This window comes from Monodelphis domestica, chromosome 6 (assembly GCF_027887165.1).
Source record: "Monodelphis domestica isolate mMonDom1 chromosome 6, mMonDom1.pri, whole genome shotgun sequence".
Taxonomy (NCBI): Eukaryota; Metazoa; Chordata; class Mammalia; order Didelphimorphia; family Didelphidae; genus Monodelphis; species Monodelphis domestica.
This window is the reverse complement of record NC_077232.1, coordinates 279118748-279132529: the sequence shown is the minus strand read 5'-3', so window position 1 is coordinate 279132529 and position 13782 is coordinate 279118748. Positions and strand designations below refer to the sequence as shown.

Sequence of the window (13782 nt, the reverse complement as noted above, 5' to 3'; positions counted from 1 at the left end):
GATTTTGTCAGTGCCTTGGATCCTTGTAGGATGGTGGCTACTGTTTTGAAAAAGCCCAACGGAGCAGCTAAGTGGATAAGTGGATCGAGAGCCAACCTTGGAGATGGGAGGTTCTGGATTAGATCTGGCCTCAGATACTTCCTAGCTGTGTGACCCTGGGAAATCACTTAACTCCAGCTGCCTGGCCCTTACTGCTCTTCTCCCTTTAGAATCGATATTTGGTATTGATTTGAAGACAGAAGTGAAGGGTTTTTCTTTTTTAAAGAAAAGAAAAAAATCCAAGAACAGGGACAGAATAGAATATGCTTAGATTTGTTTTCAAGGAGCACCTTAATACATGACTTGAGGTCCATGGGCTCAGGATAAAATCTAGGCTTTACCATCTGTGTGACCCAGGGGAATCCACTTAATTTTCTTAGAACTCAGTTTTCCCTGTTACAAAATGATCCCTAAAATCTCTTCCAGTTCTAAAGCCTATCATCTCTCCAGTTTCTTACCCAGCCGTCATGATTCCTCTGGGTAAGACCTCAATTCCAGCATCAATTTACAATGATAAGAGTCTATATATTGGTGGCTGGTGCAATGTTTTAAACTCTGTCATTTTAATTTTGCTAGATAAAATGTCAGCCTATCACCAGTAATATAAAAGGCTTTGATTAGAATAAATCTATTAGAATCAAAGAGCAAATCCTCTAAAGCAAAGGGCAAAAGCAGATGTCTACCCAGCCTCACAGAATTATGAATCTCCTTCCTCAGTTATTAAAACACTTGTTATTTGTCAAGCATTGTATTAACCATTGGACCATCTGAAATCCTATCTGAAACCCCAGCATGTAGCAGGGATGAGTCTCAGACATGAGGAAGAGGCAGATGAAAGCTGGGATTGAATCAGAAGTTTGGTCACCTTTGTGGTTTTTAGGTTTGTATACAGATGAATGGTTATTAAAGTTAATTGGTCAACTTCCTAGTAGATCCCGACTCCAAGTTCAGTGTCCTATCCCCTGAGTCTCTAAGGGAAGAATATGGAGGCATTACTGCCTTCCACTGGCATGGCACAGAGCATCCTCTCCTATAAATTCAGACTTGGCCTTAGATGCCCATTCTGAATCTAGCTAGCTACATTACTCTGAGCAAATTATTTCTCTTCTTTGGCCCACAGTTTCCTCATTTGTAACATAAGAGGGATATAGCTTAGCTCTACAGTAATTCAGTTCAGAAGATGATAGGGCACACATGGCTTAGAGCCAAGTACTGGATTCTCCAAAAGGTGTGGGAAGCTTTGTATAGTAACACTTGAAAAACTTCTGAAAAAGGCTTAATTAGTCCAAGCTTCACAAAGCTTGTGAAGGTCCATGACAGCAGGGACCAAGTCTTAATTATCTTTGTACCATTCCTTCCCCATCCTTCTATACTATAAAATAATGCTTTTCACATAATAGGCACTTAATAATGGTGATTGTATGCTATGCTGTAAGGATGAAAAACTTGATTGGGATTCTTTTATTTGTGACAAAGTAACAAGATACTCAATTCCAGTGGTAGGACAGTTCTGCTCCTGAAAATGCTGCATGCCACTGAAAGAGGAAGCACATACACTGTATGAATGCTCTTGTATGTATGTGTCAGTCATTGGGCAGACATAATAAGAATAGAGGCAGAAAAAAAAGAATTTAAAATCAGGGGACTTTGGACCCAATATCTAAAAAATGGAAAAATGTCACTCCTCATATATCACACTTTTTACTAATTTATACTAACTTGGAAAGATCAGTTTAATTATAAAGTAATTTTATCAATATTACTGTTGCATAGAATAAGGGACTTAAGTTCATTTATTAATTCTTGGATTTAGCATTCAAATATAAAGTATTTACAAGTACTTTGTTGAAGTAACCAAAATGTCTTTTTTTTTGCCTAGAATTTGTTTTAACAGCATGATATAATGGAAAGAGCATTGAATTTAGAGTCAAAGAACTCAGATTCAAATACCAGCTCTATTACTAATTTCTCTACATGACCTTGAGCAAATCAGTTAATCCCCAGTTTCATCCACAGAATGGAAAAGGCTAGACAAGTGCTTCTCTAAGGACCCTTCTAGTGCAAAATCCTGTAATCCTATGAATATTGTTCCAACCTTTGTAAAATTATCACAGAATCTGAATTAATAGCAGTCCACTATTATTTGATGAGATATTATTTATTTACTTTCTCATTTAAAAATTTTAAGTTCAGAGCTGGGAGGGATCCTCAGAGGTTATTTAATTCAATTCTTTCTTTCATAGGTTGAGACTTAGAAGGGTTAAGTGATTTCCCCAAAGTCATATGGATAGTAAATTATAGAACCAAGGTTTGAACCCAACTCTTTTGATTCCAAATCCATTGGAATTCCATTGTCTTTCTATTGGGCTAATTAATGGCAGAGTGGAAAGAATATTGAGTTTGGAGTCAAAGAGACCTGAGTTTGAATCTTGGCTTACTTTCTATGTGATCCTGGACCTTTCTCAGATTTAGCTTCCTCATCTGTAAAATGAGAATAATAATGCCTTCCTTATGGAGCTGTTAACAAGACCAAATGGCCTCTAAGCCCCCTACAATATAAAAACCTATAATCTTACTTATACAATACCTCAGGAATCAGGTAAGCATTTATTAAGCACCAACTATTGAACACTGTGCTAATTGAAAGCAAAAAAAAAATCCCTACCTTCAAAAAGATTACATTCTAAAAGAAGACATCCCACTAAATATACCTGAGAAAGGAAGGAATGGAGGGACCCCTGTTGGGACAGAGTGACTAAATCCAAAGTCAGAAGCAAAGCTGGGAGAATAATGAAGGATGGCTAACCTAGAATCCTCCCCAGAATGGGGATCCCAGAAAGACCTCATCAGTGGGATGAGGGGCATGGAGAGTCCAAAGTATAAGAAGGTATCTGAGTCATGATGGCAAAGTTCAAAGAAGCAGTCTTTTGAAAATCTTTGATGTTATCTATTATCATTATTTTGTCATGATGCTTCAGAAAATCAAACTTATTTTCAGAAGGTGGATCAAAAAACCCCAAGATGAATTAAGTACCCTTTCAAATTCTTTGGAGTAAAGGTTGAACATTGAACTTAGGGGGCATTCTAAGGAATTTGCTCATGGTTAAGCTTTCTGATTCTTGTCTAACATGAGGGAGCTTTGCGGTCTGTTTCCAGTCCCTTTCTTCCCCACCCCAGCTCAGGGAGGCCCTCAAAGCAGCTCTGCTGCCTGCTGAGGAGGAAAGTGCTCCTTTTTGTATAACCACTGAGACATTAATTCTTCCAATAACACAGACAATAAGAGAATTCTATATCTTCAAGTACAAGTCTGCTATGGCTATGAGTGTATCCTAAGCCCCCAAGAGACCTTCTAGAACCAGAGTAGGGCATTATACTTTGTATAATGGAAACTGTGAATGTCATTCATTCAGGCAAATAGTCTGTATAACAGAGGAAAATGCCTATGAGAAATGAAAGTGCTTCTTAGTTGTTGTCTCTGTACTGGTATTACTTAACTAAGCAGTTTACTTTTGATGCCCCAACATTGTGTGCTCATAGATTTATTTAGTACTAAAGTTTTTTTACTCCTCTAGTAAGTCATGTAGTAATTAATATAGTGCTTTAATATGTTTAAGTATCACAATAACTCTTTGAGGTAGGTACCACTGGTTTTTTTACCCTCAGAGAGGTGAAATAATTTGTCTGTAATTACTAGGCTAGCAAGGGTCTGAACAAGAACTTGAACCGAGATCTCTCCTGACTCTTAAGTCCTGTGCTCTTTCCCCTAGACCACTGTCCTCTCACATTAAGAATAAAAAGTCTTTCTCTCTTATTTCAGGCTTGAAAACAGAAAATTGTGTTGACAGCACTGGTAAGATTTAATTTAAAGTATTTTCTTTTGGTGGGAATCTCCTCAATATCTTCTTTCAGTTCCTTTCAAAGCTGCCTGGCTAGGATTCTCGTCAGATCTGCTGCTCTTGCCTACAGAGAGGACATACACTTCCACAGACCTTCTTCTTTCATCTTGGGCCCAGCCAATGGCTGCTTTATGCATTGCTATGATGCCCACCCAGAAGGAATGCTGGATCAATCATGTAGACAGCCTAGTACTTTCAGCCCATTTCCCTGCCAGGAAAAATATTAGGAACAACAAATATTCCTCTCTTCATGCTTCTCCAGCAATAGCAGAACATATGGGGAGAATCCAAACTAATGTTTGATTCGTTTTAAGAAAGACATTTTGGGGGCAGCTGGGTAGCTCAGTGGATTGAGAATCAGGCCTAGAGACGGGAGGTCCTAGGTTCAAATCTGGCCTCAGCCACTTCCTAACTGTGTGACCCTGGGCAAGTCACTTGACCCCCATTGCCTAGCCCTTACTACTCTTCTGCCTTGGAGCCAATACACTGTATTGACTCCAAGATGGAAGGTAAGGGTTTAAAAAAAAAAAAGAAAGACATTTTAGGGAGACAATAAACGAATAAGGAAGTGTTAGAAAAATAACTGGTAAGAAATGTAGGCACCAGCTTTAACTTTATCAGAAAAAGGAGACTGCAAAGACAAAGGGCTTCTTCAGGAAACCTCAAGAAGATGCTAAGAGATGTGAATATTAGGGAGGTAGAAGATTAAGAAGAGTACAAGAGGATTTGGCCAATCTGGCAGGGCTATAGATACCTTATCTATACTAACGATAACACTTAGATCTCAGTCTGTAAGGATTTCCATTATTTGGGAACACGTTTCAGCTTATAAATGTGCTTTGTTAGAATCTCCTTAGATACATTTTTGCTTTATAAGTGGACAACTTCTTCATTTAATCTCATACCTCATTTTGTTGGGTCAGTTGAACAACATAAAATGTTTTGACTCAGAGAGAGTTATTGGCTGAGTTTGACATTGACTCTTAGACCAGGTGAAATGCAATGAAAATCTGTTTTTTGTTTCAGGACAGCTTAAGTCCAGACACACCTATTTCCCTGGTGAGAAATCTTCCCTTCTTTCCTTCCTTTGTTCCTTCTTTCCTTCCTTCCTTCATTCCTTCCTTCATTTTTCTTTCTTCCTGTCATTCTCTTTATTTCTTTCTCTGTTCATACATTGAATAACTTTTTTCTATTTATTTTGTAACCTAATTCAATAATAATGTCTCTATTTAGAAGTGAAATCCAAAGAAAATGAAGACAAGACCACTGGTAAGAAATACTTTGGGTTAGTCAACTAGCATGGTTTCAGTATTTACTGTGTTCCAGGTACTATAATAACTATTAGGGTTATACAAAGGAAGGCAAAAGACAGTACATATTCTTAGAGTTCTCAGTCAAATAACTATGTACAAAGAAGGTAAAGGGTCATTTAGAGGTAAATCAACAGAAGAAAGTCACTAGCATTAAGGAGGTTGAAAAAGGCTTCTTGCAGAAGGTGGCACTTTGTTAAGATTTGCAGCTAGAAAGCAAGATGAGGAAAGGCATTATTCTAGACATGAGGACAATCAAGGAAAATACTTGGGGTCAGGAGATAGAGTGTTGTATGTCAGGAGCAACAATGACACCTCTGTCATAGCATCACAGAATCTGGAGTAGAGGGCAGATTGTGTAAGAGGATTGGAAAGACAGGATGGGACCAGATTTTGGAAGGCTTTGAAAGCCAAGCTAAGGATTTTTTATATTTGGTCTTGGAGGCAAGAGGAAGCTATTGGAGTTGATCCAGTGGAGGGATGACATAGCCCCATGTTTTAGGGAGATCAGTTGATAGATGAGTGATAGACTGGAGTGGGAAAAGGTGGGGAAACCACCCAACCAGGAGGCTATTGCTTGGAGTAATGACTTGATGGATATGAGGCAGAAATAAGAAACAGTCCCATGGTAAATCTTCCAAGCAGAGGATTACTCTCAGAAGTTCTATTGTTTTGATAAGGAAGTCATCTGGGGCTGGTGATATATGCTGTGGCGACCAGCTGTTTGCCTGGTCTAGCCCCTTCTGGGCTTATTATTGTTCCCTACCATCTCTCAGCCATAGGCAGAGGACAAAACTATATCATTATCCAGAGAAAAGAAGGTGTGAATGTAGTTTCTGGTGGACATCTTGCCTCCTCAACCTTAGTAATGATATTAGTTGTGACAAAGATGATAGGATGCCTAGTTATCAGAACCAAATGCCTTCTGGCCTGGGCTATGTGGTCTGCTACTGCAGATGGTGTTCTGTCATCCCAGGGCCAACCTAGGGATGTGGCAACAGCACCTCCTGTGGTCATGGGCTCTGCTTGAGCAGCTTCTCACGTACTTCATGCTGACGTGGATCCCTGACCATCATATAACTCAGAATATCAACCTGTGCTTTGGGGGCTCAGAAATTTCCTTTATTCCACACTTCTCTGTGCCATAGCCAGAATGAGTTCCCTACTATGACCACGTAGGGTATCCTTTATCTCTCCAATTCAGCTGCTGAGTCATCAGATGTAAGGATGAGCATCAAGCTCAGCCTTTTCTATCCTCTAGCACAGGGTATGCCAAATGAGTGCTACCAACAACAAGTGCTACAAGGAAGGAATGATATTTGAAAGGTCAGGAAGGAGAAGGGGAGATGTAATACTAGAGAATGCAAATAGAATAAGAGAGGCAAAGAGGCTACATTCTGAGGAAAATGAATAGACCAATTGGGCTTTAAAAGGGCTTATGTAGGAGAATGATTCAGAAATTATATCACAAACTCATTGAAGACCTTGAATGTTAAGCTAAGAAATGCAGAATTAATCCGAAGGGCAAGGGGGAACCTGTTAAAATTTTAGAATAGGGATGGGATATCACTTAATATAAGCAACCATTCACCTGTCAACAATCTTAATTTCACAGACCAAAAAAATCATGAGCCTCATGATCCTGAAGGTAAGCTGTTTTCCTTTTTACTATCTTGTAATTTTCCCAGATTCTCCAGGGAAGGGATGAAAGTTTCCAAATTGTGGAATGCAGTCACTCTCCTGGCTGCCTGAAGAGTCCTTTACAGCTTAACTTTGAGTGGGAGGAAAAGAAAGGAGGGGAAACATCTTTTTGATCCTCATGAACAGGAGCCATTGCAACTTGAGGGTGAAACTACATCAAATATTTTAGATTCATTTTGGGGCTGTTTGATGGGAATTCAAATCTTATATACAAATATATTTAAAAAGCAGAAAGAAAAGAAGCCATTTTAAAAGCAATTACTAATGAATTGAGGAACCAGCAAGGACAAACAGTTTTAGATCTGATTCTTACTAATAGGGAGGAGCTAGTTGCTGGAGTAGAAATGATGAGAATCCTAAGAGGAAATGACCACTTCATCCCAGAGTTGGTAGAAGAGAGGTAGGATTCTATGGGATAAAATGAATCCAGGAAAAGATGGGAGGGGATGCTCAAAAATGAAACTGAAAACAGAGAAGGAAATATGGTACAAAGCTCTAATAATATACATGAAACCTTGCAGGTGTTTTATGCATATTTTTTCATTAAAGCAGTTCTGTGATTTAAACCAGACAATTCATTAGCAGAACTGTCTCTTACCCTCAGAGACCTGTGGATTCCACTTGTAGAAACCTGGGAGAAAACATTGGGCTTTCTTCACTAATTTGTCACATGTATATGCTTCTCAAAATTCAGCAGTATTTCCCCTACCAACTCTCAGAGGGATTTTGTAAGAATAAAATAAGGCAGGGCATTTGATTGTGATTGTGTAAATTATTAATAGTACAATGTCATGCATCAAAGAAATTTGACTGTTTACATTAAGGAATCACCTTCTCAGTCCTTTATTGGCAGCACTTGGCATTCTTAGAACTCTCAGATAATATACATTCTTATGGTTCTATTTGGGATCTCCTTTGGAATGGGTGTTTATCCCAGGGTACATACCAGAGCTGCTCTTCTCCACCTGCTGGGCCCTGAGCCACATTCCCAGGAAAGCCACCAGCAACTTAACCAGAATAGAAACTAGGTCAGAATTCCAAAATTAGGACAGAATAATCCCACCTGGTCTTACAGTTTGGGCCAACATGTATACTTGAAATAATACTTAAATATAAATATAAATTTAATCCTTAAAATAATGGGATCACAATCACTGTCAGTAAAAGAGGGGTATGAGGGCATTAACATAGAGCACTTAATTTGAAATCCAGACTCAGCTCTTCTACATACTATCTTTGAACAAATCACTTATCAGCTTTGGACTTCAGTTCCTCATCTAGACAGAAAGTCTAAAAGGTTAGCTCCAAATCTTGGTTCCTAGGGTACTAATCCATTCGGCACACATCTTCAGTGGGATGCCCCTGTAAAAGGTTTCTGGAATCTGGCCAAAATTTGCATAGTTAAGTGGGAACTCTGAGTTTGGACTATTAAATTGGAAAAATCTGATAGCCATTACATCACCCATGGTCATATTTCTTAAGATTATTCTGAATTTGTATTTTTAAATTGCACTGGGATAACTTCATGAAACTTTTCTTCTTACTCAGAAATGTATGAAGGACAAGAGCCTTTTGAAGAACTTGGTAAGAAATAGTCTATCCATAGTAGTATGGCAGGGGAACACTACCACTTTGGGGAAGGAGTAATAGCAAAGAGAGGGGGACAACTTGATGTGGTGTGCCCAGTGTCCTTGAGGAGGACCCTCTGTACCAACAGCTGTCCGACATCATAGGGTGAAAGTCAGATGGGAAAAGTACTATTGAGTCAATTCAAAAAGTGTTTCTTAAAATAGGCTAGGTATAAGGCTAGAGAGATGCTGGGGGTGAACATTCTCCTGGGGTTAAGTAAAATAGAAGATAATTTGAGGAAGAAGGGGGCACTAATATCTGTTGGGGTCAAGAAATGATGCCCCTGGTTGGCAACAAGCTGTCCTTGAAAGCATCCTTAGCATGAGGTGAAGATAATATAGCATAGCCATGTAGGCAACCACCTGTATGCCAGGCACTATCTGGGGACTTGGGACACAAAGACAATGAATTCTAAATGGGTTGGATTGGATGTCCTCTACCAAAGCCCAGAACTTACACTTAGTGTCTAGGACATAAATGAGAAGAATGTGAAGTAAGCGTGGATAGATAAAATGGAGCAAGATTGGGCCTAGGGATGCCAAACAGAAGTGCTGTTTTCTGTCCTAGATCAGGGACAAAAGAAAGCTCTTAGACTCCTTGAGCAGGAAGTGACATGGGTCAGCTCTGTACCTGAGGAAGATGATTCTGGCAGCTCAATGGAGAAGAGGTTGGAAAGGGGGGAGACCCAAAGCAAGGGGTCCAGAGGAGAGAGAATGAAGGCTTGAACTAGTGTGGTAACCCCATGAACAGAGGCAACCAGTGTGAGAGACATGGGTAACTAAAACGACAAGACTCAGCCTCTGAGTATAGACTGGGGAGGGCCAAGACGATTCTCAGATGACTAGGATGGGTGACTGGAATGATGGTGAGCCTGGCAGGAGGAGGGAAGTTCAGAAGAGGGAAGGGTGTAAAGGGAGGGAAGTGGGAGCAGAAAATAGCTCTATTGTGACCATGTTGAGTTAGAGATGTCAGCAGAATGTCCAGATAAAATCGTTATGCCCCAGGAATCTGTTAGTGCGTGCTTCTGGCATAGAGATATTCAGACTCATTGGGAGCTGATGAGATCATCGGAAGAGGATGTATAAAGAGGAGAGAGAGTTGTGAGGCAGGCTGGCAGGTATGATGTGTGGCCCCTAAAGCTGTACACTTGGAAGAGAACCAGAGAGGGAGAAAGGTTAGAGTTGAATTAATATTGCTGAGAATCATTGTCATAGAGAAGAAAACTGAATCCACAAGAGTTGCTGAAACTACATAACAGGGCAGGCTAATGGGCTCGATCTGGAGTATTGCAGGCTTCTTGGGAAATCCAGGGGCAGGGGAGTTAAAATGACCTTTATCTGAATTTTAGAGATTGGAAAATGAGTTGGGAATTTTCTAGCCACAAAACAGGCTGACTGAGATTCATAATGTCAAAGATCTTATCATGATGGAAGTTAATGTCTATTTGTTCTCTCATAAACATCGGGTCAGAAGAGCGATCTGGTTGGTCAATAAATAGCTAACGATTAGACAGGCAACCTGCCTGAATTCCCATTTGTTACTCATTCCTTAGCCCCATTCCGACCTAGCAGAATAAGATTTCTCCGGATGTAGAGCCTGGATTTTGGGGTCCTGCTTCTGGTCCTGATACAGAGGGCTGAAGTATTATTTCACATGGTAGAACAGAATTGGGTATGCCTATATGTATTTAGGCTTTAATTTCATATATAGTATTAAATGGCTATATATTTAGGCTTCTATCCTTGTGGCCCTGGCATTCCTTGTGGCACCTTGTAGCTGAAGGTTACAGAATGAGGAGGAACTTTCCCACCCATTTCCTAATTGGGCCAGACTATCCATTCCCACCTGTCAGACATCAGGAAACCAGGCCAGATGGTGCACCTTGGAGAGCAACTGTCTGCATTTCCTATATGTAAACATCGTCTATTGCTTTTGTACTAAAATGATTTGCTCCTATAACGGCCCCCCTCCTGGCATGTATTTAATCTCTAGCGATTATCAGTGGTGTTCTATATATAGTTGGTTTTTTAACAGATGTTCATTCAGATTGGTAGCCTTTGAAGCTGTGCCATTAGAGAAAAACGGATTTGCCCCAAGCTAGAATGAGAAGCTGAATTGTCTCCTCGCTTTGTCTATTCTTTCTTTATGGTGATAAATTTCAGTATGAGCCCATTTGAGTGCCTTGCTTGAAACTAGGACTTAAGATCTATAATATAGAGTCAGATCCATCCATACTCATCCATCCTATATAACTTTTCTTTGCCGATAAGCCTGTTATTGAAGGTCTAGAATTTAGGGAAAAGAGATCCATCCATATAAAGCATACATGCACATATATAAAACATGTGCTGCCTAATGTCTAAAATTGTATATGTTTTACATATAAAATGACTTAAATTATATATTCACCTATAGGTAATTGTTATTATTTCCATGACTGAATTTTATAAAGCGATTTTCCAGTCAAGCTAACAGATAAAGCCAAGTACAATGCAATTAACCGAAAATATGTTTATTCTTTAGGTCCAAGAAATACAGACTATTTTGACAATCCTGGTAAGAAATATCGCTTCTTCAGTTCATATATATATATATATATATATATATATATATATATATATATATATATATATTTCTGCTATTTGGGGAAATTTTTCAAAATACCATATTGTATAAGTATTTTACAAAAATTCATGCAAGAGAAGACTTAAAACCCTTTAAGAAAAGGGAAGTAGAGTCAAGTTGAAATATAATTAAGGTAGTAACCTGTTGACTTTTATAGCCTCTTAGGTCTGACTTCATAGTAGAATGGAAAGATGACATGGTTCCAAACCAGTTAATCCTCTGCTGTGACTTCTATGATGGTAGCTTCATCAAGTTAAACCAGAAATCCCCCAGTGACTTTTCTGACAACTCCTGATGCTGCCTTCACAACAAGGCTGCCACAGCCACTCTCTCCTTCCGTTTGTGCATGCGATGAGAGTTGGTTAGATTGTGGTTGAATAAGTTACTCTTACTGAGAGCTTTTTAATAAAATTCAAAAGACATTTTAAAATCAGACTGCCATTAAAAAGAAACTTTGACATTCTCTAACTTTGACCTCACCCAGTCCAAAGTATCTAAATATAAAGCCTTCAAGTACCTCAATTATTGAATGAATAGAAACCATGATGATGATCCTAAAAAGCATCCCCTCCAGTAAGACAAATGACAAGGAGACTAGTCCCTAGACCATGCCTGGTGGATATTTAGAAATAATTGGGTCTCAGTCTGTTAAACTCAATTTGAAAAGTTTTTGTTCTGGTTTTCACAAAGAAATGGAGAAAAATAAGAAAGGAAAATGTGGTTTACGGACACTGACAGTTGTACCTCCAAGAAAACTATGCTAGTAGATACTTCTATAATTAACTGGGTGATTTAAGAAAAGAAAATATTTTGTATCAATTTATTTGGATATTACAGAGGTGACAATAGTTTGTATCTTTGAAAATAAATTAACTGGTAGTTCCATTGTTCACATGCAAATTTCTAGTAACCCTCTCTGAAAGCTCCATCCCATCTCACAGATCATTCCTAAGAAGTTGTCAGCTGAGTTTATTTGAAGAATGTGATTCGACTTGAGGGATTTTCTGAAAGCTACCCATTTCATGATTCTTTTTCAAGATAAACACATATTTGTATGTTTAATTTAGATAGAAGTAACAAGGATCTTACTTGGAAAAGACTGATTTTATTTTGATTCATCTGAAAAATATGTGTGTGTGTGTGTGTGTGTGTGTGTGTGTGTGTTTTCATCAACAGCTCCAGCTCTAATTCCATTTCCCAGCATCAACCCCACTCCAGCCTCCGCCTCTGCTTCCGTTGGTGAGATGCATCATCCTCTGGTTGGAAGGTTTATTCTTTTGATCAGTGCTTTTATTTTAACGCTTTTTGCTCATCTCTGATTTGTAGAGGTTCCTTACTATCTTTAAATGCATTGTAAGGATAGCTTACTAGATCTTAACCACTATTTAAGAAAATGTAAAGGGATGCAAACTTTTTCTTATTTTCTACTGATAAAAAACTGTATTTCTTTGTGTAAATAGAAGCCCAGTATGCTAGTAGCAAGGATAACTTAGAATATTTGTCAATCTTCCACTTGTGGATTTATGTATTAATCTTATGATTGTATAAACTTGATGTTTCTGAAAACAAATTAATAAAAGACTAAGAAAAATAGTAGAACTAAAATTTTGGACAAACTTTAATGTTAATACTGATTAGCTCTAATAATGATAGCTAGCTTCAATTACTTTTTTTTTTAATGATTGACTCCCTTTCGCTGAATACCTGTTCAATACCACTATGTACAAGATACTGTGCTGGGTATTTATGGGGATACTGCTTGTATGACCTTCAGTTCTTTTCATTATCAAATAAAGAAATTGGATACGATTTTCTCTAAGACTCTTTCAAACCCTAGCTTTTCTATCTTCACTAGCTACGAAGAGGACAGTATTCTTGCTCTCACTGAGTTTTTTCAGTTGAGTAGGGCAAATAAGATGTGTACCAGTAATTAAAAGACTGAGTAGAATGTTAAACTATTAAAAGGAAGCATGAGATAGTGAGATAGTATCAGTGCAGCTCAGAATTGGACCACTCTACCTGCTGACATAAATCCCTCTTCAAAGAATCATGGCACTGATGTGGACTCCATCAATCTTAGAGGTCTTGACCAGGATGCATTTTGTAAGTTCCCAGTAGGGAAATTTGGAAGAGGGGAGAGGTAAGGTAAAAGAGGATATGAGGAAAGGGGTATGGGTATAGGATACAGAATGCATCCACCCAAAGTGAATTTAAAGTTTACAGAACCATTTTTGTTGACTTTCTGTTTAACAAATAGACAACCATTTTGTTAAAATTGTTATTTTTCTGAATGATAAAAGGGGAAAAGTGAAGAAGCCACGATGGTGAACGAAATACCCTCCCTCCATATAGTTCTGTCCCCAGATATTGTGCAGCACCATGTGCCGTGGCCAGCCTGGAGTCAGCCAGTCTAGTGTGGATAGCTTGTGTGTGAACTTTCTTTCTCTTCTTAGGCTGGACCCTGATTTACCATAGTCACCCATTTGTACTGGCATTTGCCTCCAGCACCATAAAATGGAAAAACTTGATCATTTTAAGAACAGAACTGCACACTCCTCTAAATATCCCCAATTCAAACCTGT

The 13782-nt window shown here is 38.7% G+C and overlaps 1 protein-coding gene across 6 annotated transcripts in view; it reads left to right on the top strand.

Annotated features, from left to right (window-relative positions):
- Window positions 1-13009, top strand: part of ART3 (ADP-ribosyltransferase 3 (inactive)) — a 194442-nt gene extending 181433 nt beyond the window's left edge. For 5 of the 6 annotated variants that reach the window (XM_056803291.1, XM_007495740.3, XM_056803290.1 and 2 more), the window contains 7 exons: window positions 3857-3889; window positions 4962-4994; window positions 5169-5204; window positions 6861-6893; window positions 8495-8530; window positions 11099-11131; window positions 12377-13009. In XM_056803291.1, coding sequence (XP_056659269.1) covers window positions 3857-3889; window positions 4962-4994; window positions 5169-5204; window positions 6861-6893; window positions 8495-8530; window positions 11099-11131; window positions 12377-12519 — 347 coding nt within the window. In that variant the 3' untranslated portion in view covers window positions 12520-13009. The remainder of the gene's footprint in view (window positions 1-3856; window positions 3890-4961; window positions 4995-5168; window positions 5205-6860; window positions 6894-8494; window positions 8531-11098; window positions 11132-12376) is intronic. The other variant, XM_007495743.3, reaches the window with a different exon arrangement.
- The last annotated feature ends 773 nt before the right edge of the window (window positions 13010-13782 follow it).